General features: G+C 41.3%; 1 protein-coding gene across 1 annotated transcript in view; it reads left to right on the top strand.

Moving 5' to 3' along the window:
• The window catches only part of atrx (ATRX chromatin remodeler), a 39,587-nt gene extending 16,071 nt beyond the window's left edge, over positions 1–23,516 (top strand). The window contains exons 23-35 of the mRNA XM_007548389.2: positions 2,712–2,842; positions 2,998–3,092; positions 3,814–3,953; positions 4,754–4,907; positions 5,000–5,100; positions 5,867–5,975; positions 6,056–6,233; positions 7,739–7,930; positions 15,979–16,128; positions 19,923–20,039; positions 20,514–20,609; positions 20,679–20,807; positions 21,883–23,516. Coding sequence (XP_007548451.1) covers positions 2,712–2,842; positions 2,998–3,092; positions 3,814–3,953; positions 4,754–4,907; positions 5,000–5,100; positions 5,867–5,975; positions 6,056–6,233; positions 7,739–7,930; positions 15,979–16,128; positions 19,923–20,039; positions 20,514–20,609; positions 20,679–20,807; positions 21,883–22,104 — 1,814 coding nt within the window. The 3' untranslated portion in view covers positions 22,105–23,516. The remainder of the gene's footprint in view (positions 1–2,711; positions 2,843–2,997; positions 3,093–3,813; positions 3,954–4,753; positions 4,908–4,999; positions 5,101–5,866; positions 5,976–6,055; positions 6,234–7,738; positions 7,931–15,978; positions 16,129–19,922; positions 20,040–20,513; positions 20,610–20,678; positions 20,808–21,882) is intronic.
• The last annotated feature ends 1,834 nt before the right edge of the window (positions 23,517–25,350 follow it).

The following is a 25,350-nucleotide window of genomic DNA, read 5'->3' as shown; positions in this document are numbered from 1 at the left end:
TGAGTTTGAGAAATGGCAGGTGGGACTGAAGGATGAGGAGAGCCTCGAGGTAAGAAATGCTCCTGTTTATTTTTTATTTTTTTGCTCCTGATGTCAGTCTGTCAAAAAAAACAAACATGTCTATATTTGATGATTTGTGTATTTCTCCCCCTCAGGTAAAAGAGTTAGCCACAGTTAAGAGGCCTCAGGAGCGAGCCTATGCTCTCCAGCAGTGGCAGGAGTCGGGTGGCGTTATGATCATAGGTTATGAGATGTACAGAAATCTGACGCAGGGACGAAACATCAAGAGCAAGAAGCTAAAAGAGACGTTTCAGAAAACGCTTGTGGATCCAGGTACAATTTGTGTAAACAATAATAAAAAAAAAAAATCTCTTGTGGCTTTATTATGGCTGGAAGGTTGGTGGTTGGGATGGAGGTGTGAGGTAATCTAAATCTGAGGTTCTCTAAGGTCCAGATTGGATTTAACAATAAGGTCAAAGCAAATTCCTTTGATTAAAATTGCATGAAAAATGCCATCAGAATTGGCCTGAAAATACTCTGGACCATTGTCTGTTCTAATTTTGGACAGTAAAGCAAGGAATCTAGCTAAATTTGATTTAACTTAGTTACTTTTTATGGCTAAATAAAACTAATTCATTTATGAAAAAGAAGCTGATCTTAATGTGCAACAAGGTGCTGTAACGTCTTTTTTTAACACATTGTTTTAGGAGATAATCTGAATTTTGTTAATGTCTAAAGTTCCAGACACTGAGAATAATTGAATGTTTTTGTAATATAAACTTGTTAGTATTTTTCCTTTACTTATGAGCATAAAGTTAAAAAAAAAACCCTCTTAGATAGTTGAAATGAACACATTTATCACTATTAAATCATCTGCAATTGTGGCTAACATTGATTTGCTTCCCCTCTGTTTTGATATGACCCATTGATAATTAGACACCTGCAGAGATTATGTAGGAATTTTCTTTGTGAAGTATAGAAGTCTTTTTCTAACAAATTTCTTAATTCTGCATGATTCCAAATTTTACAGTGATTTTGTGCCCAATGCCATAGTTTGTTTTGTGGCTTAAAAACAAGTTTCTTCTGGGTCTGGATTTGAGGATTTTCTGTTTTACTGTAGCTGAAAAAGAGGTCTCTGTGAAGCTGATAATGTATAATTGTCCTAATTTTAGGTCCAGACTTGGTGATCTGCGACGAAGGCCACGTTCTGAAGAACGAGGCTTCTGCCGTCTCCAAAGCAATGAACTCGATCAGGACGAGGAGGAGGATCGTCCTGACTGGAACTCCTTTGCAAAACAACCTCATTGAATGTGAGACACTTTTTGTGTCTTGGACTCCAAAATTGAGATTTAAAAAGAAGAAAAAATTCTCAGCATTTTGCATGAGATTTAAAAGTTAAAATCTTGCTGCAGCAGGTGGCAGCTCAAACTGAACCTGATGTTTCTATAAATTTCTCAATGCTTGATCAGTAATAACGCATTTTAATTAATTCAAGATGTAACGTGTCCTCTTCAGACCACTGCATGGTGAACTTCATCAAGGAAAACTTGCTCGGGTCGGTGAAGGAGTTCAGAAACCGCTTCATTAACCCCATTCAGAACGGCCAGTGCGCCGACTCGACGCTGCATGACGTCCGGATTATGAAGAAGAGGGCGCACATCCTCTATGAGATGCTGGCCGGCTGCGTTCAGGTAAGAAGCTCTCAACCAACGGACTCGGCCTCTGCTCGACCTTTCTCCTTTTCACCTCTTGGCATAACGCTTTGTTCCTTCTCCCCGCTCAGAGGAAAGATTACTCGGCGCTCACCAAGTTCCTGCCTCCCAAGCACGAGTATGTGCTGTCGATCAGAATGACCCCGCTCCAGTGCAAACTCTACAGACATTACCTGGAGCACTTCACAGGTGAGGATGTTTGGGGATCTTTTTCTAATCTTTTGCAGCAGGATCCTGCAGGGCGTCGTGTTTCCAGTAAAAGTTCTCTTTACCTGATGTCAGTTCCACAGAGAGGGGTTTCAGACAGCCCTTCTGGACTCTCTCTCTCATTTATTGTCATGCATTAAGTAGTTTAGTGGACTTCGCTGTCAGATTGTGGCCCAGGACGTGCGTGTGTGTGTGTGTATATATGTATTAGAGTTGAAGTGGCAGCTGGCACTGTGCCGCAGGCAGGTTTTAAGCCCACTTTCCCACGTTTCTCCCTAATGAAGAGCACTGGGAGAGAGGGAGGGAACAGAAGAAAAGGGGGAGATGTGGGAGCATAAAAAAGGAGAGAAATCTAGCTGAAGTAGGGGCCAGAGGTTTTACACCAAAACCAAAAACAAAGAACAGGAGAGCTTGGTATGCGGTGGGGGGGGATTGGTGGTATGCGCCCCGGCTCGTTAGGCTGAGATGACCACAGTGCTGATGTTGTGGCTGTGGACCCTTCACAGTGGGGTCTTCAGGCCAATTTCAGCTGTAAACGGTAACCTCTCACTTCCTGGGGTCACCACAGGCCATCTTGTGACATAGAAGAAACGGGGGGTTGGGGGGGGGGAGAGCAGAAATCAGAACAAGAAATTAGTTTATAGTTTTAGGCTGGAAATAAAACAATCATTTTGGTTTGTTTGCTTGTGAGCAGATTGAGATCATGCCGCATGTGAGGTGAACACACATTCATCTTCCTGCGTGTGCTTTTTTTTTTTTCTTTCTTCCTCCCTTTCCCCCCCTTGCGTGCAGGTGTGGGGAATGCTCTGGAAGGGGGCCGGGGCCGAGCGGGAACCAAACTCTTCCAGGATTTCCAGATGCTCAGCAGGATCTGGACCCATCCCTGGTGCCTTCAGCTGGACTACATCAGTAAAGAAAACAGGGTACGGCTGGGGAAAGAGGAACATTCAATTTTATATTAAAAACTGGGTACAAATCACACACGGACAGTGGGGAAGCTGTTGAAAATGTTTTACTGACGGATCAAATTGCCCACGTGTTCTTTTACACCAGCGCATTATATCTCGTTTCGGTGCAGGGTTACTTCGACGAAGACAGCATGGATGAATTCATCGCTTCAGAAACCGAGGAATCCTCCATGAGTCTGACCTCGGAGGATGAGAAGGCGAAAAAGTAAAGTTGGATTCACTTTTTTCCCCCCATCATGGCTGTATGCCAGCAGTTTTCTGTACGACTATCAGTCCCTCTTTGTTTATTGACGGTTGTGGCCTTTTGTTTCTGCACAGCACTTTTCAGGTCCCAGAATAAAATATCAGTCAGGTTGATATCTAGACTTGATTTGATCTTTTTTTTTCCCCAAGGTATTCTGTCATAGATTTGCTGCTGTTTGGGATAATTTTTCTGCTTCCCAAACAGATTTATGACAGGTTAGCTCACATTTGACTCAAGAAGGGTTGATAGTCGAGTTTTCTACAAAGTTATTTTTTCCCTATTACAGTTTCACGTAGAGAAACCCATTGTGCTTTTAGAACCACAGGGAAAGAAAAGGTGTACTTTTTTCCCTCTTGATTGTAAACCGTTTTNTTTTTTTTTTTTTTTCCCAAGCCATTCTGTTATAGATTTGATAATTTTTCTGCTGCCCAAACATATTTATGACAGGTTAGCTCACATTTGACTCAAGAAGGGTTGATAGTTGAGTTTTCTACAAAGTTATTTTTTTCCTATTACAGTTTCACGTAGAGAAACCCATTGTGCTTTTAGAACCACAGGGAAAGAAAAGGTGTACTTTTTTCCCTCTTGATTGTAAACCGTTTTGACCTTTCTCAACTTTCTCACATCTCGGATCAGTAACTCAACCCGACGTTTGTCTTCCACTGCTCTGCATTTCCAACAGGAAAAAGAAGCAGGGAAAAGGCAGGAAGAAGGGCTCCGACGACTCGGACAGTGACGAGGTGGAGGTCATCAAGGAGTGGAACAGCAGCTCTCGTGGCAGGAACGGAGAAGGTCGAAGCCAACCCGAGCCGGTTGAAGAACGTAAGTTTGTTTTTGTTCGTCCTTGCTGTGAGATTGGACCCAGAGTATAATTAAATGATGCGATTATTTTCACCAAAGCTTCCCTGCGAAATATTATTGGGGTACAAAGAGCACGGCCTTGTCTGAAACCAATAACACAGATGTCCACCATCTTTTTTTTTTTTTAATCATTTGTGTTCCTGAGCCGAGTACTTGGACAGATGAGACGAGAGCTGCGTAAAGAAAACAACTGTTGTACGCTGCAGCTGTCTAGTAACCCAGATGTTAATGTCTGATTTGCAGTTTGTGATTCGGCACTAAACTAAAAGGGCTAATTCACCGAGTGTTTTTTTGTTTGAAGGATTCTGGACTGCTTTTGATAATGTCTTGTTTACCATCTAAAATACTTAAGCTACACCTGGTTTTTGTCGTTTTGGCCAGTCATGCACATTCCCATTTATAACACTTCCCACGTGCGGCACAGGTGGCACTCCCCAGAAAGGAAGCAAACATTTCGTTTCCAAGCAAATGCGTGGTTGAATTGAGGGATTAATTGCTGCAAAATGCTACGCTCGCACTTCAATAAAGACAGAAAATGTTTCACAAATACAAGTCGGAGTCGTTCTTTAGGAATGCTCTTCCTCACCAGACAGTTCTGCTGTCAGTTGTTGAGTACAGGATTATTTTATCTGCAGGGAATTTCCTGCATCTCCAGTAAAGACATAAACTTCAGTAAGAAGTACTTGATGTCCGAATTCTTTTAAGACGTCTGATGCGTAGAGATGTAACCGAGCCTTGATCTGTGTTTCTACCCCGAGCAGCCCGGGCAGCCAACTCCACGCCAGGGAGTCCCTGCTCTGCCGACTGGTACAAGGAGTTTGTGACAGAGGCCGACTCTGAAATCCTGGAGCACTCAGGAAAGATGATGCTGCTTTTTGAGATCCTGCGCATGGCTGAGGAAACGGAAGATAAAGTGTAAGCATGCTTTTGCTATGTGGAACATAAGAAACGTGGCTTCGTTGAATCCCAGTGCTTTAAATTAACATTGAGACCACTTTTGTCATCAGGTTGGTGTTCAGTCAGTCGCTCATCTCTCTGGACCTGATAGAAGATTTTCTAGAACTTTCCTGCAGAACAGAGGAGGATGAAAAACTTTCTCCGTACAAAGGTTACCTTTCACTCATATTTCTGTTGCGTTTTAGTAACTGACCTTTTGTTTGTCTATAGCTACCTGTTCTATTTAAAAAATGCTGAAATTACATAACATTTCTGATGGTAAACAGCTACTGACTTTGGTTTAGAATAGTGCATTAGACTTAGAAAAATAAAGCAAATGTCAGAGGATGCTGAAGCTCTCCAGCATGTTTCTTGCTGGTTGTGGTTTGCCTGTTGCCCTTAAACCCACTCAGATACACACACATGCACGTTGCTGCTGTTGTTTTAAGGTCATGTTTCTAATTAAACTTCAGCAGCTGTTTTTGCTTTCATTTTGAAAATGATTAGAGCTCGGGCTTTTTTTTTNGCACGTTGCTGCTGTTGTTTTAAGGTCATGTTTCTAATTAAACTTCAGCAGCTGTTTTTGCTTTCATTTTGAAAATGATTAGAGCTCGGGCTCGGTTTTTTTTTTTTTTTCTTTTTCTTTTTTTTTTATTCCGTGAAAAAATGTTTGCTCAAGGGTTTGTAATTTTGTAATGAAAAGATCAGAGTGCCGTAATTGAAAACATGCCGAAACGTTGGTTATTAAGGCTGGTGGGCGGAGTAGGCCATCTTCAAGACAAAACATTGCATTTAACCAACGTAGCCATCTCTCTGCACTCTTATAATCCATAAGATTTTTATTTATTTGCACAAGGAAAAGCCAAAGTTGATGTCAGATTTAAATTGTGCTTGCTTGCAAAAGAAAAGCTTAATTTCTAATATGTTTGGCTGTTAAGGAGAAGGAAAATGGTTCAGGAACATCGACTATTACCGCCTCGACGGCTCCACCAACGCCCCCACCAGGAAGAAGTGGGCCGAGGACTTTAATGACACCAGTAACACAAGGTGCGGTGCTTCGTCGATCTCCAATAAACACCAGAACACAAAATATCATGTTACTGTAATATTCTCTCTGTCTCACTCAGGGGCCGTTTGTTTCTTATATCCACCCGAGCCGGTTCTCTCGGCATCAACCTGGTGGCTGCCAACAGGGTCATCATCTTTGACGCGTCCTGGAATCCCTCGTACGACATCCAGAGTATCTTCAGGGTGTATCGCTTTGGCCAGGTCAAACCTGTCTACGTCTACAGGTTCCTTGCTCAGGTGAGCTCTTTTTTTTTTCCCTGACTGTTCCGACTCGGTGTGTGATGCCAATATTGGGCATTAATATTGTGATGTCGTTAAATGACAATAAGAACTATTTATTGCATCTTTTTTTTAGATGTATGACACAGTACTTACAAGCCCGCAAACATACATACTGCTTTGGAGAAACATTCATGGTATTCATTGATGCCTTCATTGATAAACAGTGGAGACGAGGACAGTTTTAGAGGATTTTAAAGACAATCGATTGGATGATAATTCAAAACTCTCATGAAAAATGTATCAAGATAAATGACAAACATTAGGATAAATGCCCATCCCTGTTTCCGACACTCTTTCAAGTTGCCAATAATCCCAAGAAAATCTGACGGCCTGTTGATGTGTTTTTTGTTTGTTTTTTTCCCCCAGTGTTTCTCATTTCTGATCCTCATGGACCACTGCCCTGCATGTTTTAGGTGTTTCCCTTTTGCCGCACACCTGACTTGAATAAGTGGGTGATTAACAGGCTTCTGCACTGCTTGATGGCATGCAGAGGAGGTCATCATTTGAGTCAGGTGTTCTGAAACAGACGCTTCTAAAATACGCCGAGCAGGGGGGCCCCAGGACTGGAATTGAGAAACGCTGTTCTATGTCCTTGTTAGCAGTGCAGTGTTAAGGGGAAGAAATTGCAGGGGTGAAATAAAATTTGGCCGTAAGTGCTCTTGACTGAAAGGTCTTTTAAACGTTTTAGCCACTTGTTTCTGGTTAACGAGTCATTCAGCCATAAAAAGACTCCTTAACCCAAAGGATGAATCGGGGGCGACTGCGGACGGCGCAGACCAAGAAAGAGGAAACTTTTCCAGCAGTTTTTCTCAGACTGTTTCCATTTCGTTAGTAACATTTTTTTTAATGCATTGCAAAGGACTGCACAATGCAAAGAAAACATGCGAAACGCAATAATATTGGTAAATGCTGCGATAACAGCGGATCGTGACAAATGCAAAACTAAAGTTTTACCTCTGATCTTCATAAAAACGGTTTTATTGTTTAGACTGCTTTGGTATCAGAACTAATTATTTGTAGTTTCTCATATTACCATCTCAAACTCTTCATAAAAAATGTATACCACCAAATATATTGGTCATTGAGATCCTGAATGCGTTTTGCTTAATTAGCAAACACTCATGACAGTCCAGGAAGTCGTTGACGTTATGCTTATTGCTTATCGTGCATCCTTACCACAAAATGCCATTTACCTCCAGCAAAGTTTGCACACAGTAGACAATCAACTGCAGGAAAATACATTTGTATTTGTTCACTCTAAAAAAGTACAAGAGAGTCTGACTGCTTAATGATGTATAAAGAAATGAATTGAAATTAATAGGTAGAAAACAAAATCAATTTCTGACATTAGCATTGTTTTCTTTAGTTGTCCAGTAAATTTTCAATCAGTTTTGCCAAAATAGATATTTTCACAACTGTCTGATATAGTCGTTTTCCCTGCTCTTATTCCCCTCTTCCAGGGCACAATGGAGGAGAAGATTTATGAGCGGCAAGTGACCAAGCAGTCTCTGTCGTACCGAGTTGTGGATCAGCAGCAGATCGAGAGACACTTCACCATGAACGAGCTGGCTGAGCTCTACACCTTTGAGCCTGACATGCTGGACGATCCTTCAGAGAAGAAGAGCAAGAGAGCAACTCCGATGCTTCCAAAGGTTGGCATGCTTTAACTTTACACTTCACATCTAAGGCAAACATCTAATTTTTAATTAGATCAGCTTTTATAACGTCAAACTTGATGATTTCTTTTTCCAGCTTGTCCAAGAATAATTTTTTTTTTCCCACGAGAAGAAAGTTTTCTTTTCTTTTTTTTTTTTTCTTTTTTTCTTGCAGAGCCGCAGCTAATGGCACGGTTTCTCTTTTGAAGTTGAGCGTTTAAGTTATAAACTAAACTATTACTTAAACTCTGCCAGCTTGTATCGTAATCAACCTTTCTGGAGAGTTCTGCTCCTTTTTTTTTTTTTTTTGTTTCCTTTCACACCCCTGCACTCGCCTTCTCTCATTGTAGCGCAGGTGCTGTGTCACTATTTAGGTCTCCTGCGGTTTAATAGGAACACTCAAATCTAACTTGGGTCATCCAGGCCAGCACAGCTGCATAGATCTGTGTGTTTACTGTTATTTACTAAATAGTCGTCTCATTGCAACACGGCTGCTTCCCTGCTATAAACTTGCAGTCCTCTCGCTCTATTTTTTTTAAATGTTTTTTTTTTTTTTTTTTAGCTTTTTATTCATTCCTTGAGGTCTTTACCTTCCGTTGATCCTTGAGTGGGTTCCATCTATTTCCACGCATTACCTTTCGCAGTCTCTGGTTTATTCAGGTCTGTTTTTGAAGTGGTTTTTATCTCTGAAATCTGTAAACAGAACGGATAAAAGAAACACTATATCCAACTTGCTGGCGTTTTAAATGGATTGTAAAACAGTCAGTCTTTACAGGAAATTTGTTTTCCATTTAGATGGTCAAAAGATTTTTTGCTGTGGCCTTTTACTAGATCTGCTGAGTAACCCGACCTGATTTCTACTGTCTTCACAGCAGTTCAGATGACCATATTTGAACCTGTCACAGTTGTTGCCAGGGGAAGCCAGGGTCATTCGTTTCATTCTTTTAAATAGGCCAGTTTCATATTTGGACTAAAAGTTGTTTTAAGGTTCCACATCAAAGCTTCTCCATCACGGTGTCAACACACTCATAACAGTTTACACGTTGCTTCTCGGTTATACATTTATCCGTGACGGTTTCCTGAACTGTTCGATTCAGTTTTCAACAGCTGCTGAGACATGGAGTTTAGAGGAACCAATTTGTGAAATTGTTTGTTAAACTTGCTGATGAAAAAGGCAAATTACTTCCTGCAGAGAGTCTACCTTTTCTTCAAGAAGAGAGGTAGGAGTACATTGTTGTCTCTCCAGGATGTTCCAGTGTTTTCATGCAATTGTTGGGGCGTAAAATTACTGATTTTACTTTTTCAAAAAGTTGACGTTGCAAAAGATTTTTTTTTTTGTATCTGACATAACATGGCTTTACAAAAAAAAAAAATCTGCAGATAACCTTCCGAAAAATGATTTTAACATAAATCATATTTAAATTTTTCATTCATTTTCCAAGTAACTTCTTGAAATGGCACCCTTTCATACAAATAAACTCATGTACTGATGAGCTGTCAAAGTGACAAAGGAAGATTTTCATGTTGGTCATTCAAGTTAACATGAACTGTTTATGAAGAACAAGCAAATCTTGTAGAACATACTGAAATGCTTTTAACAAAAAAAAATGCAAATGTTACTTGCCTCATCATCTCATCATGCATGGTCGGGTTGTGGCTTCATCTGCAGGAGTTGGGTTGGTTCTCTGGTCCGTTATGGCAAAGAACGAGTTGCGCCAGAAAGTGAAGCTCTTGATCCACAGGCAAGTGTTCGCTCTCTCGACTTCCGGCCATCACTGCTGAAACGGCATAAAAATGTCACCAATTTGACTGCATTTAAACATGTGATGTCTGTAATTGTGGGATGCAGGCGTGTTCACACAGTTGCTGCTGCTAAGAGTTCATTAAACTGCTGCATGCTGGAAGCCTGCAGTCCTAAATGAGCCAGTTGATCTTTATGTGCAGTTGTATTGAAGACACAGGCTGGCGCGTCCATTCACAGACTGACCTGTTGTTGCCAGTGGGGTAACTGTAGTGTGGCAGCGGGACTACAGTACAGTGGAAGGAATTTGCTGTTTGGGATGACGTGAAGATGAGTCACATGCTCTTCTTCACTTTGAGCCAACAAAGTTCAGAAGGAGAAATGGTTTGAGCCACAACAGTTTTGCTCTTTCCACAGAAAGTACAGATTTCATTAACAATCCCACCACACAGACCGCAAACTTTGCTCACAACCAGAATGTTTCTCTCTCTTTTTTGCCTGATTTTTTTATTTTACCTCGGTAAAGGTTAATATTTCCTCTCGGTCGCTGTTCGTTTTCTGCTGCGGTTATTTTAGCACCTGTTATCCCACTTCTCCACGCCGCCGCCTCTTTACTCATGTTGCCTCTCCCTCCGCCAGTACCCTACGGCATCGTTTTCCCACCATCTTCCAAGAGCATCTGTTGTTATAACTTTGCACTTTACGGCACTCACTTTGAACATTATCTCCCTCTGGCCTTCCCTGCATGATGAAGGGTCATTATTTTAAACCCCCTCTTAAACATGTCTGTGTGCTCCTCCGAAAAAATCTAATTGGAGACAAAGGAAGCAAGCGCACTTCCCCTTAATGACAAAGAAGGCACTTGTAGCCCAGACATGAGTTTTAACGATCCAAGCCCATCCTCTCTGAGATTATATTCCACCTCTTCGTGTTCGCCGTACTCGTCTTTTCTCATCCGACGTGCCGCCACACGCACAGCGAGAAGGTGCAGGAGGCGGCCTTCTGAGAATTTTAATCCAGATCTCCCAGCCTCTGCAGATGTTGCTGCGTCGCATGCCGTCAGGAGGCTCGGAGCATGCCCATGTCCTGCTCTCGGCAGGTAATGGCTGCAGCGGTCATTAGACTGCGACAGGAACACTTAAATGCAGTGGGCAAGCTGAAGTCGAGCAGCGGCGCAGACCGGAGCAATAAAGCGCACCGTGCTTGGCTCATTATATGTAGGAAGCCATCATTGGTTGGAAAAATGTTTTTCAGCAATATTCCATTGATCAGTGGTTCATGGGAGTTTTTTTGGGGGGTTTTTAACGATAGTATTAGAAATTATTTTTAGATCTACTTGCCCATTTCTTCTTCTTAACTGCATTTTGTCACCTCTGAAAAGACATGCTTGATCTTGCCGGGTTGCCGGTGGAAAGAAAGGACTAATGATGGCAAGAGCCAAAACCAGAGCTGTTGTGGGTGGAAAAAAACCAAGAGGTGTTGTTGGCTCATTTTCAGTTTTCTGGTCTCTTGGGGAATCTGTGGAGACACTGGCGTGGCTCCACAGATTTGATGCCAGTTCTTGTTCTGAGTTTGGGCTTAAAGCAAACGTGCAGCGTTTCCTCATGGTTTTCTCAGAGCAACGGTTTATTTTTTATTTTTTTTGCATTTATGCAGTCTTTTCTGATTGTACAGGTGTGCACTTTTGATATGAAAAGCAGCAAAATCCCTCTGTTTTACCCATTATGAGATTTTTTTTATAGATTTCTTTTTAGCACCACATGTGAAAATTGTAACTCTTTAGTCTTTCTTTAGTAAATAGCCAGAAATTTGGGTGTATGAAACCTGATGGAAAGTTGAGAAATAGTCTAGCCTTCTTGCTGCAAGTGGTCGTTTGTCGTTTGTCCGAGGAGCAAAGGGAAAGTTATATTGAGTTGTAGCATTTTAAAACGAAGATGGGGTAATTCCAGAATAGCAAAAGATCACATTTTCTTACTTTTGGCTCTCTTTTAACCACGATTGATTTGTCTGGTAATCAGTGCACAAACCCAAACATGAGCTCCTTTCTCTGTGCGTCTTTAATTTGTGTGGATTAAAATTGATTTGTGCTAAATGAATGTTCATGTCCACCTTTGTCTTCATCCTTTTGTTGCAACTTTTTTTTACCCCCACAAGCAAGAAAAACACCTGCATGTGAACCTTTCTGTATTTAACAACTATCCATTAAGTTATAAACATCAATTATCAGACAATAACATTTAGTTAACCTCCAGTGGTGTCTAAAAAACATGTTTTTGAAAAAAATTACCACCCAGTCTTGTTGAATCCTTTCTGAATCCCTCCTGACCTGCCAGCTACTCCATCTGGCTGGCTGTTGTGATGAGCTTTTAGAGAAGCAGACCCCCGTAATGCTGCTAGCCGAGGCTTGTTTTCATGGAAAAGTGGTATGCGTGTTGTCGTTTTTAGGGGATTGTGAAATGCATGATTTTGTGTCTTTGTTAACTGACTGGCAGGTGGATAAGCCGGTGGACTTGTACCTTGGGCCTGGAGGGTGTGAAAACATTGTGGCTTTGAGTTGAAGGTTGTCCTGAAGCTACAAATGGACCTAAAGCTTCAGAGGATTTTCACTGAGAAAATGTTAGCAGCAGCCATACAGACGGTGCACATATTGCCGGTTTGCTGCTGTTGAACGGCGTTTGACTGGTCGCTACAGACGATGGACATTTTCATTAAACCCGTCTAGTCTTCATCCCTTAATGTATAAAACAAATTTGAAGACATTTATTATGGTCTAAACACAATTATTATTAAACTAAAGTCACTTTCAAGAGTGAAAATGTTTAAGAAATAAAGTGCAGACAGCCTGTTGAATACAAACTACAAAGCGACTCAAAGGAAACAGCTGAAGTCTTTCACTTTGCTGTCCAATGTTAGTTTTACGTCAGGTTTGCCTCCATTACTGCCCTCTTCATTTTGGACTGTTCATTTAAAAGCTCCTCTGTAAAAATTTCTCCATTTTAAGCTGAACTTTATTGTCGTTGTAATGGGGGTATAAATCGCAAAACGCCTGATTTCTTCATTTGTTACACATTAAATGGTTATTTTGTATTAATGGGGTCAACATGTTTTAGACCAAATACTCAATAATGGAGAAAAAAAACTGGAGTGTTTTGTTTTTTTTATCTGTATCATGTATTTTCCTGTAAAGAGGGACGTACGTTCGGTTAACGTACTCGTCAGATGCCTGTGCCAAGCTGTAAAGTCTACATGAGGTCCACTTATGTTTATTTGCAAGTTTTTGTCTTTGTTATGTGGGAGCTGTTGTTTTTTAGATCGCCAGTTTATGTCTTTTATACGGGGGCTTGCAGGATTCCCCCAAGAGAAATGCCTTGGGAAATCATTTTCATGTTCAAAAATCCTGTTTTTGGGGAGCGTGGGGCGCTTCCAGCAGCGAAACGACTCCTGTAGTGTTTAGCAAGTCATACGGACAAAAATTAGCTTAAACAAGCGAAGCTGCATGGTCTGCTGCCTAACAGCCTGGTTAGTTTATTGCTTTGAACTCTAAAAGTGGTATAAATTTCACAGAACTTGCTAAATAAATAAGCTGAATCCATGGGCCGTGTCACTTTATATGAACCAGGATATCTTCTGATGCCAAACGTGGCTTTTAAAGCGACGTCGTGTAAAAGCAGGTGAAAGTTGATTTGAGTGTGAGATCCTGGCGTCTCCTTTCTATGCATCTGCCCACCCATTGCCTGTGCCCCCCCCCCCACGCGCACGCGCACACACACACACAGCAAATTGATAGGCTTCCCTTTGCATGTTCGTGAACATGACAATGGTGCAGGTCAGGTTACCTACATCATTAGTTCTGCCTCAGGACACACACACACACACACACGGAGCGCTCCAGGAGAGAAGATGGACCGGACCACCCCAGAGCCATCGCCGGTGGGGATTACTCGAGTATCCCAGAATGCACTGTTTACCAGCAGGAGCGTCTGTACTGTCATTTGACCTGCAGCTCCTCTGACCCATTAACAGTCAGAAACTCTTCTCTTTCATGACTTTGGAGGAAAACGTTCTTTTTGTTTTAGCGATAAAAAGTAGTTGCGTTTCCCGTCTGGTTTCAGTGTCGATTTCAATGTCCCCTTGGTCAAAATACTGCACTTAAAGAAGACTGGACACCAAATACCAGTTGGAGGGTTTGTGTTGGGTTATAAAACATGCCAAACTTTGCACATCTCATAGAGAAATGTTCAGGCGTCGTCTGAAAGTTAAGAGTATGGCTCAAACTGCAAACCTAGGAAGTAATGGCAGCCACCTGAACTTGACAGGCCATTAATCAAAGTGGTTAACTTTGGTTGAACCTCAGAGATCACCCAATAGTTCTGTACATCAATCTGGACTCTATGGAAGAGTGAAGATGACGGCCATTGTTGAAGAAAGCCAGAATATGTTCTGTCTGGGGTTTGCTGCAAGCCTTGTTGGAGATGGACATGCATGCATGTGGAAGCAGGTAGTCTGGTCAGATGAGACCAAAGTGTGGACTCAAATCTGCGGTGGAACTTGTAAATTGATGTCCTGACGTTTTCCATCCAATTTGACTGACTTGAGTTGGCAAAATGTTCAGTCTGTAGATTTGCAGAGTTGGCGTCCCAAAAATTTTGCAGCTGGAGTCGCAGCCGTAGATGGTTGTATGAAGTATTGCCACACTTTCCAGCTTTTTAATTTTCTTCTTAAAAACATGTATAAGATTTTTCCACTCCACTGTGAGACACAGACTTGTCTAAATGTCATAGAGGTCTGCAACCTTTTACAACCTAAAAAGCCATTTTTTTTTTTTTTTTTTTGCTTTCAGGCCAGTTAAATATAACTAGTTTAGAGCCACTACAGTCACATGACAGCTTATGATTTTTAGATGCTTAGTCACTCTAGGAAATTTGGTGTCATTTCTAAAGAGCCACCATTTTATGTATATTTTTAGGATTTTAATAAAAGATTAATGTAATTTTTGCAAGAAAAGGATGGATTTTTTTTATGTAGGACAGAAAGCATATAGATCCCAATCTGATGAGAAAAAACTGATCTAAAAACATATTAATTGTACTTTTGATGTCATTCTTTGCAAAAAATTAAATGCAATTATTGCTTATTGCTAATACCTACATTTGTTACATCTGGATTTAAAAACATTAGTCGGTTCTTTATCATTGTTGGTCAAAGTTACTGTTGCAGAATGTCCAAAGAACCAATTTGTGGTTACGGAGCCGCAGGTTGAACACCTATGGTTTAATCATCTAGACTCTCACTAAAATCAATTGAAGCTGGCTGCAAAGTGATGAAATGTGCTAAAGTTCAGTGGGTGTGAATATTTTCATAATTATGTAGTGTGTTGGCCTTATTCTCGGGGGGTAAAAAATGGGGCCCCGCTACCTGTTCACTCCCACTGCTGGTGGCACTGGCTGCATTTTATTTGACCTTTTCTTCCCCTTTCTTTGAGAAAACAAGCCTGGCCTTTTTATCCTAATCGGGCCATCAAACCCCTCTGTGCTTTTATGTCCTAATTAGAGGGTAAAGCTGCAGTGGAGTCTCTCGCTGCGTGCCGCTTCCAAATGTTTGGTTGTTTAAGGGTGGCCCGGTTTTGTCCTGATTGAAAGCGATGGCCAGGAAACATAAACACACGTCGCTGAGGAGCACCAGTGGGTTCAAGATCCAAGTCCACGAGTCGCTGCAGCGCGTGTGGGTGAGAAGCTCCAAACGGAGAGCCCCGAAAGATGGCTCTGGCGAAGTCGTCCTGCCGATCGCCCAGCTTCCCCCACCCCCGCTCCGCGCTTCGGAGGGTCCGGTTTCACTCCGTCTAGTCTGGCGTTTGTTTTAAATTTATTCACCACAGGTTTGCAATCACTGCTTAATTTCATGGCTTGATGTTTCAGTTTTACCTAATGCCAATAGCATTTGTGGCTTTTGTTTTTTAAAACCAAGTTCACACGCATTCTGTTTGAGGAAGGGTGGTGAACGAGCGCTGAAGCCCCGTTTGAACGCTCCGGTAAATGAGCCAACCTGACATTGACGGAGTTTCAGATTAAAGCAAAGCTAAGTTGAGCGAAGGGAGTGCAGCAGAGAGCGTAATTTAAACCATGCCGTCTTAATTTCACTCTGCTGTTGTTTTCAATAACAATGCAGGCATGGAAACCAGAAAACTACAGTCCAATTTGTGTCTGGAATTGACTGGACAGGTTGTTTTTGCTTTGTGATGGAACTCATTTGGATCATCTGACATTGGACACGCCGACGTCTGATTCTGCTTCCGTGTCCCATCTAGGATCCCCTCCTCGCCGAGATGCTGCAGAACAACAAGGACCAGCTCGTGTGTTATCACGAACACGACTCCCTGCTGGACCACAAGGAGGAGGAAGCCCTCAGTGAGGAGGACCGCAAGGCGGCCTGGGCCGAGTACGAAGCAGAGAAGAAGGTGAGAAAACGGCAGCTCACACATGGCGTGGTCAAGAATGAAATTTGTTTGGCGTTTTCCTGGTCAGGAGAAATAATATACGGTATCTTTTTTATCATATCACAACCACAGTTTGCAAGCTCTAATAGTTTTCTTTTTTTTTTTTTTTTTTTTTTTTGCTCCAAAACTCAGCGTAGATTTTTTTTATTTTATTTTTTTTACTTGATAAATTGTCTAGAAAGGACAGAACTCTGCAAACAAATGTGTAATTTTAAAGCCTCAGCCGTCGTCTCCTCCGTTGTTGTTGAAAACCCTGACGTCACAGCGCGAATTGGAGCCACTGAGAACCTGTTTTTGTTTATGAATGTTAGATTGCTTGGCCTATCATCGCCCACAGCAAGCAGACGACAGGAACTGCTGCTGCTGGTTTGGGTTCAGCTTTTTAAATCTCTAAAGTTGGCTAAGCAGTGCCAAAGCTTGTCAAAGTGAGGATGTCGGTTCACAGAAGGTTAGAAACTCCTCGCTCTCTGTCTCCATTGTTCTCCTCTCCTTTCCTGCGGGGCAATTGGCGGGGTTTATTTGGAGAAGTGCAGAAAGGGGCTAATGTTGTACAAGGGCAAATCTTCCCTCCCCTCTTAATCCTAGATTCTAATTCACCCTAATGGTTATTTTTCCAACACGCTGTTCTCTCTCTCCTGTCTGGTGTGTGCAACAGCAGCGTTTCCCTCAGAGCTTTTGTGCTTTTCAGTAAACCGGAGAGTTTACTGAAAACATGGATTCTGGGGTCAAATCATTAATGTTCACACTTCTACCATCTCTCTCACAGTAAAGATCCATATATTGGTTCCTGATAAAACGATCACGTTTCTACTGTGGAAACCTGCTTAATGTGCGTTTAGGCTGCTAAAATCAAATTGTACAGCTATCCACAAGTAGTTCCTCTGTCATAGGAAATATATTTAATGAGGGCTGATTTGAAAACGGGACTCTTACTTGGCTATTTTGTTACAATATTTTGTAACATTGTAGGACGGTGTTGAAGCTTAGCATAGGGATAAAGGCATTGGGTGAAAGAAGATTAACTTTACTTGTAATATTTAATTTATTGAAATTATTGAGTAGAGTTTCTGGAATAAAGCCATCTCTGATCCCAACTTGTGCTTAATGAATCTGCTTTTAGTGTAGGGGTAATTCAGTCCAGGTTTGCCAAGTTGTGGTGCTATAAATATTAAAACGTAGCTGATCTGAGTTGGTCCAGATGCTTCACCCCCCTCCCCCCCAACAAAAAAAAAAAAAAACATGCAACAGCCCTTTACCACTTTGCAGAATCAAAAGCCAAATTAAGCATCATGTTGTTTTTATGACCTGTGAAAAGTATAGCTAATAAAGCCCTGCTAGGTAAATATTTTCTTACATTTCTAGAATGTTGTAAAGACTTTTCCAAGTGTCACTGGAAGAGTGACAGTCTGAACTAGGACATGTAGAAGGCCTGAGAAGCTCCTCATCCACTGCAGGCTGTCCCATCAGAGGTCCATTCAGTTTTTGGTTTTGAATTTACGAGAGCAACAACTGTAAAGAAACCCAACCTCTGTTCTAATGTCTTCTCAGTGTAACCTTCGACTGGTGCTGGTGAGAAAAAGCCACATGTATAAGATCAGATTTACAATGTGGACAAAAGTGGGGGGCGAAACTAAGAATGCGATCTAGCTCTTGAAATAAAATTGAAGCTCTGAGTTCTTTGTTCCTCTAACGCACATACCAAAGATGATTTTAAAATAATCTGAGCCACATTTGAAAATTTAGTCTAGATTATTTCTTTCACTTCACTGAAGTGATCTCCATCCTGAACGGCTGCGTGTTAAAAGTGAAGAGTGTGTATTGTGGTTGTTTGGAGGGTTTGTACTGTTTAGATTTGCACACCTGTCTCTGACCAGGTCCAAAGGCCCCCGTTGCCACCTCCCCCCCCTTCACACACACACACACACACACACAGATCCTTCTACATACCGGATGGCCAGATTACAGGGCATGGGGAAACCATCTGCAGCTGAGACTCAATTACATACAAACATCGGCATTCTGCTGGCCTTTACTGAGACAAGACTGTTTACTTCAGGTCATTACACACACACACACACACACACACACACACACACTTAATACAGCAGGAGCTGCTTGATACTGGGAAACTTGTTGCTCTCACCGAATGAATGTTCAGAATTTTATGCTGCAACGTCTTTTTCTCTCCAGATGGATTTTAGAAAAGTTTTGAAAGATGTGAGAAAAACGTGAACTCGGATCTTTTTTGTCATATTTAGTTTAAGGCAAGGAGCAGAGCCGTGTTCTTTGAATCTCACCTGGCAATCTGTATCCTAGTCATTAGGGTTATCTTTAAAGTGATCTGCTATAAAACAAATGGCACTCTACATTTAATCAGAATTACATGGTTGAAGTCGGGATTTTGTCCCACTTTTATAGGCTGTTGTAAATAGCTTTTTTGAGACGTACCTCGACAGATGCAGCTTCAGTCTTCAGCAAAGACGTCGTTTTATACAAAGCAGTTTGCTGAACTTCTAGACTAAACCTGCTGTTTTTATTGCTCCGTTTTGATACGACTCATTGATAACATATTTCTCTAGTTTTAGTTAATTGTGTTTAAACAAACCTTTGGCATTAGCAGCCTAAATTTGCTGGTGTGTAAGCACAGGCAGAAGAGGTCCCATGACATGGAGACCAGAGGCTGCAGCAGCCTATACGGTCTTTCTCACTGTAAAAATGTGATTTAGAGGGTGGAAAACACTTGGATTGTTGTGGAAAACCTTTAATTTTAATATTTGTGCTCACAGAAATTGGCCATGAAAATGCTGTGTCGTCGTTGGAAGATTAATAGCCACTTATTCAATAAAGCAACAAATCTGTTGACGTTTTGTTTTGGTGCTGCTGGTGACATTTGGAGACCGACCGGCGCTTAAAAGTGTGCATCATCCTAACTTTTGTCCAGCTGTGGGCCAAACCCCATTTCTAAATCCCTCACACTTGACCTTATGATCACAAAGCAGCCATACCATCTGTAGACTGGGCAACAGAAACCTAACATTTTCCCTAAAATAATTCACCATTCCCATTGTCTTCTAAATGTGTCCAGGTTTTTATTGTAGATTGTAAAAAGAAAACAATGTTTTAAAAAAAGCTTGTTGTCTCTGAAGTGGCCCATAAAGTTAACAGCTAAATTACACTGAAGGAAATTAAAATGTATAACAAATACCTTGAATACTGCTGTAGAGGTTGGTTTTGAGCCACTTTTACAGCCCCTAAGCCTGAATACAGGTGACGGGTTTGAATTGGCAGATGAAACCACATTCATAGCTCTCAACACATTTAGATCTCCCACAATGCCATTTGTCTGTCAACTATGCGAATCAAAGCCATTCAGAAACTTCTTGTAACTTTACTGAGAAGTTGGAAACGGCATCACACAGGGTGAAGATGAAGATAAAAAAAAAAAAAAGTCACAGATCTAAAACAAGTATCGGGAGGGGAGTTTCATCCTAGACTCGGGTATTGATCCTATCATAATCAGTGCTAATTCACTGATTATTAGTGATCAGCTAAGGGTTAAAACAGACGCCATGGAGACCAGGAAGCCCTGATCAGGCAATAACCTCTCAAATCCGGTCAGATTTTTAGTATTTTGTGAGAAACCTCGTCTCTCGATGAACAGTTGCTCTCTTTTTGCCTCTAAAGTCCAGACTAATTGATAGCTGCCTCCCCAACCTCCCCCTCCCCCGCCTGTTTCTCCGCCTTGTTTTTCTCAGGGCCTGTCGATGAGGACCAACTACGCTGCGAACTACGCTCAGCCAGACATGGGCACATCTAACTACTTCTCCTTCAATATGGCAGCTTTGGCCACCATGTCCAACCAGCAGCTGGAGGTAAGTAATGAGCCCCATATGCCTCCCCCACAGCACGGCGCCCCACATTCCTCATCCCTCCCCTCCGCCGCCCCCACTCACTCCTAATTGTGACACCAGTCTAGCAGCGGCTGACCAGTTCATAATGTCTGGGGCGGCTATTAATACACAGTCACTGAGGGAGGGGAGATGCACACCGCAAGAGGCAGCTTGGTGTTTAATGCGAGTCAAAAATACTTCAAACTTCAACCAATTTACATGTTTATAGAAGCACTTTTTATTTGGAATTCCTGGAAGTGTTGAACAGTAAAAACACAGATCTCCATGGGAGACATTTACTGTTGGTTTGTCACTGCGTGGAGTCTTTGTACTATTATTATTTACTGTATTTAAAGAAAAATCCATGGACTCCATGGTTGTCTTCGCCCCCTGCTGCGGTGAAAAACTCACCTGTTTCTAATTGAATGTTTCGTTTCTCTTCTACGTTTCATCCAGGACCTCATAAACCAGGGACGGCAGAAAGTCATTGAAGCAACAAACGCTTTGAAAGCCTTAGCTCGGGAGTCGATGGAAGACGTCATTGCCAGAATAGTGAGTTTTAAAAGCTTTAAATCGGTGCGGATCACGGCTCCCAGTCGTTAATAAACCTTCTCCGTGCAGTGGAAGGACAACCCAACGCTCACAGAGAGCCAGGTCCAGGCGCTCTCGCTGAGGCACCAAGCCACCGTGGAGATGGAGCTCAAGCGCAGGGAAGGCATTTACAGAGAGGTCCTCAACAGGCAGCAAACGGTGAGGCTGACAAAAAATAAAAATACTGTGTTGTAGTTTTGAATCTCCTTGCCTTTGCATTTTTGATCTCTATCCATTTCACCTTGGAATAATAACACTTTTTAACTCTCGGATTATTGTACAAAATCGTGTGGATCTAAACAAAGCTGTAGGTTGGGCTCTTTCACATGTTCTTAAAAACATAGTTTAGTAGTCATTAGATTCCCCCAGTGTTATAATGCCATGCAAAATGGATCACAGGCTACGAACACTTCAGAATGACATGGTTACAGTAGTAGCCATTAAACAATGCTGCAGCCATTACAAGGGCACAGTGGTAACCATGTAGTTTGTCATATTAAAAATACAAACTTAAGTGGATTTTATGTAATGGACCTATTTGAATTGTTTCATAATTTTATTTTATTTTTTTAAAACAAAGATTTTTAAAAAATCTACAACAAATGTTTTGTTGTGTTTTGCGTCCTTCACTCGGATTCCCTTAAATCCAGTGTGTCAAACTTTCTTTTCAGGCCACATCAAGATCACAAACGATGGTTGCGGCAGAATGTATAGATAAAACTATTAAACTGTTAAAATATTATAGCTTTCTCTGCAATCAATTAAATAATATCAACCATATTATCACACTGATGTAATTTGGCTCTATGCAGATAGGAACCAGTGTTTCAGCATCTTTGCAGTTTTCTGGAAGTGTTTTCCAGGTTTGTGGTGTGTAGAAACTGAATTCTCCTTGGCCATGGATCACCTTGTTCTGGATTATAACAACCCTAAACAAACAGCCTGGACTCTCCCTCTCTAGCCGTGTAAAGCTGAGAGGCTTACTTCAAAAGACTGAGATGTAATGGCAGGAAAATATTTAGTCATGGCGCTGAATATATATATATATAAAATAGGCTAAAATATTGATATAATTTATTTTATTTCTACTTCACAATCAAGCACCCCTTTGTGTAGGTGTGTCAAACAAAATGTGATGCCTGTCTGTATACATTTAATGTCCGTGCGTCTGACTTGCGATCCTCTTCATGTATTTTTGTTGTAAACACCGTCGTCTCCGTCTGCGTCTCCCCAGCTGATGGTGTATGTCCAGAAGCTGATCACCAACAGGAAGGTGCAGGAGCAGCAGCTGGCCATGGCCAACCAGGCCACCTACCTGAACCAGCTGGCCCTGCAGAACGGCATGATGGCAGGCGGGATGAGCCAAATGAACCTGCTCGGGCTTTACCAGCGCCTCCACGGCATGGGCGGCAATCAAGGCGGCGGCAAGAACCCGGGCCCCTCACAGGGCATGTAGGGTCAGCTCGGGGCCCCTCTTTTCACCCCACGAGTGGACAATCTGGTTCCCAGCAGCCCCCCCTGCTGTCTGTGACAAAACTCGCTGTGAGACCACTCAGAGCTCAAATGTAACCAAGCAGAGACTGCTGTCTGCTGGGGCCTCTGATTGAATAGTGTTGTGCTGTGATTCACTGAGAGACGGTAAATATAATGTATACATGACTGTGTTAAAGGTTTGTCCAGAAGGTTGACAGGAAAAAAAAAAAAATGTATATACCACCTTTATGTTATTCAAGATCTGTAGAATCACTTTTCATGTATTTAACAAAACAAACCTGTTTTACCCCCAATGCTTTTTAGCATTGTATTGTTTTCCCCTTCAGAAAGGGTTTCCTTGTTATTTAAACTCAGTTTTTTTATACGGTTTTAAATGCCTACCAACATCCGAGTGGGACCACAACCATTGGTTACAGAACTACAGGACAAGATAAGCTCTGATTATTAGTGATTCCTCATCAAAAACCTAACAAACTAGAACAGCTGTTGGTGCTGCAAAGTCCTGCTTATTCAGGAAGTAGAAGAAGCTAAAAACGTCAACAAAAAGAAAAAAAATGGCCTTATATAATTTCCTAAAAAAAGAAACAAAAAAAGGATCTCTGTAAAAACTTGAGATTTGTTGTGAATATTTTCTATTCTGCTTTTAAGTGTTTACATTAGTTGTTGCTGAAAATGTTAATGGAATGCTTGTGTTGTCCAGAACTGCCTGCTGGCTCCGATTATCTTTTTCTTTTTTGTAACATCATTCTTATTGTGATGTGTTGCCTAGCATAGCACTGCGTGTTCCTGCTCATTCATGTACTTGTTTTGTTTTGTTTTTTCTTTCTTTTTTGTTTGTTTTATTCATTTGTTTCACTTGTGTTGATTTCCCCCAGTTGGGTGAGTTTGCAGGGCCTTGCGAAGCTCGGGCCTCTTCAGCTGGGCGTCACAGGGCCCAAAACTTTGCTCCGAATCTGTCTTTGACATTTCGAAATATCCCTTTCAGAATGGACTGGACAGGAGGAGCGAACGACTGGAATTCTTATTATACGCGGCTGATTTCGTCCGGTGCTTTGTGAGTAATGCTCTCCTGGACGCTGAAGTTTCACCAGGCTGGGTCCCCGGACGACTTGTATTTTACTTTGGCACATTCTTTCTTCTAAGAGCTTAAACCGGTGTCGCCATTTAGCAAAAGGAAGGTGGACTGTTCTCACCAAGAGTTGACTTCTATGTTTGCACAAGCTGTGTTTTCTAAATGTAGAATAAGTTACTTCGCCCATTATCGAAGAATGTTCTTGCGTTAGCAGATACACCAATGTGTTTTGCCATTAATGAACTGCTATAATCTTCATAAGTATTTAATATAACATTTAATAAAGTGACCAAAACAATGAACAGTGAGTGTGGGAGTCCTGCTTATTGACCCGGGACAGCTGTCTGCAGTTAGAGGAATGTTGGAGTTTTAGTTTGGTCATTTCTGCTCTTCCATTTAATCATTTATTTCAAATTGAAAACTAGTTTCAGGTGGAGCTGTGCAAAAAAATTCAAAATGGAAACTTTAAGGGTTCATTCCCAATCTTGGAAGTGTATTCTGTTTGCTTTCATTATTTTCAAAGTCTGGATCAGTATGGAATGTGGAAAAGAAAAAAAAATATCTAGACTTATGATTCTGTTATCTAAAAGATTATAAAATTAAACAATCCTTCACAACTGTAATTTGCATCTTTGTCTTTGAAATACCACATTTAACCATAAACATTTGTTAAAGTAAAGATGGCAATTTTTTTTTTTTTTTTAAGGAATTGAAGTTTAGTGCTGTGTTATTCATTCCATATTTGACAAATGTATTGGTGATTTTAAAGTTGATGTACTGTGCCAGAAAACATAAAAATAAGTAACCAGTACCATTTTACCATGCTCCTGGATCGGAAGCCTTTCCTGGCATCCTCTTGTAACAAACTTTATAGAGTACATAAATAATAAAACCCAAATGGCTACCTTTTTTCCTTTTCTTAAATCCACCTTAATCTCACCTTCTGAAGACACTAACAGTTTTTTTCCAGAGTTTTTTCTATGGATCTTTAGCTCCTTCAGAGTTGCAGCTTCTGATTGATGTTTTCCTTGCCCAGCCTGTTTTGGCTTCGGTTCCCAAACTCTGAAGACCTTCTGTCCTCCAAAACACCTGAATCAAATGAAAAGCTAATTACCAGGCCTCCACAGAACTGAATGACTACTGGTGAATGAATTCAGCCATTTGATTCAGACTATATTTGATTTTTTTTTTTTTTAAACGTAAGTTGTATAATAAAACATTTTTTGTCACGTGAGCAATACCGGTTGGTGGCAGTAATGGTCACCTAATATTTTGCCAACAGCCAATAAATCTCAAGAAGAAGAAGCTTTGATTCAAGGTGTTGGCACGTTAAAAAGTTGGTATGGTATTCCTTGAGGGCTGGAGTTGGAGATCCCTGGTTGTGGTGGAGTGTCTTATGGTAGGTTTATAATTATGCTATGTTGGATGATGGCTTGAAAAGTGCTTTAGATTAAAATAATTTTATAATCCAACTCTGCTTTAAGCTCTTCCGCAACTTTCTCCCTGACCTGCCGTCTGTTTCCCTCGGTCTTAATGATGATTTGTTCACTCGTATTCTCTGAGGACGTCACAGAACAGCTGTTGTCATACTGAGATGAATTGGGGTGTTTTCACTCGGTTTAATTGGGGACATTTATTACATTTTCATCTGGTGCGGTTTGACTTCACAGTGCACTGTCAAACGAACCAAACCCTGTGAAAACCCTGTTCCCCTCCTCGCCTGCGGGGGGCACTGCACCAAGGACAATCGACGCGGAAAACCTCTGAAGACATGAGCACAGCTTCCTTCTTCATGTAAATGTAACCTGGTTGTAATTCTCGTTTGTTATAATTACACAAAATGTCTTTTTTTGATTATTTGTCTTGTTCCTTATCTTACTGAAACACCTCTGTCATTGTTTTAACCGTGTTACTTTAAGATTGAAGCCCCTCCCTTTTATTTCTTCTTCTGTGGTATTGTCTTTAAATTGTTTGTTTAGCCCCTCCCCTTTTGTCATGTTGTCTTGCGGGAGAGGTGTGTGCGTTTTATTTTTCCATCTAAATACATTCAGTTTATTTATAGATCTATTAAGTTAATTTTTGTTATATACTTTTGTTTTGTGTAGGACTTGGAGCGGGCAGCCTTTAACACGGTTG

This window comes from Poecilia formosa, unplaced genomic scaffold (genome assembly GCF_000485575.1).
Source record: "Poecilia formosa unplaced genomic scaffold, Poecilia_formosa-5.1.2 Scaffold26, whole genome shotgun sequence".
NCBI classification, from domain to species: Eukaryota; Metazoa; Chordata; class Actinopteri; order Cyprinodontiformes; family Poeciliidae; genus Poecilia; species Poecilia formosa.
Note: the sequence above shows the minus strand (reverse complement) of the source record. Positions and strands in the feature narration are given on the sequence as shown.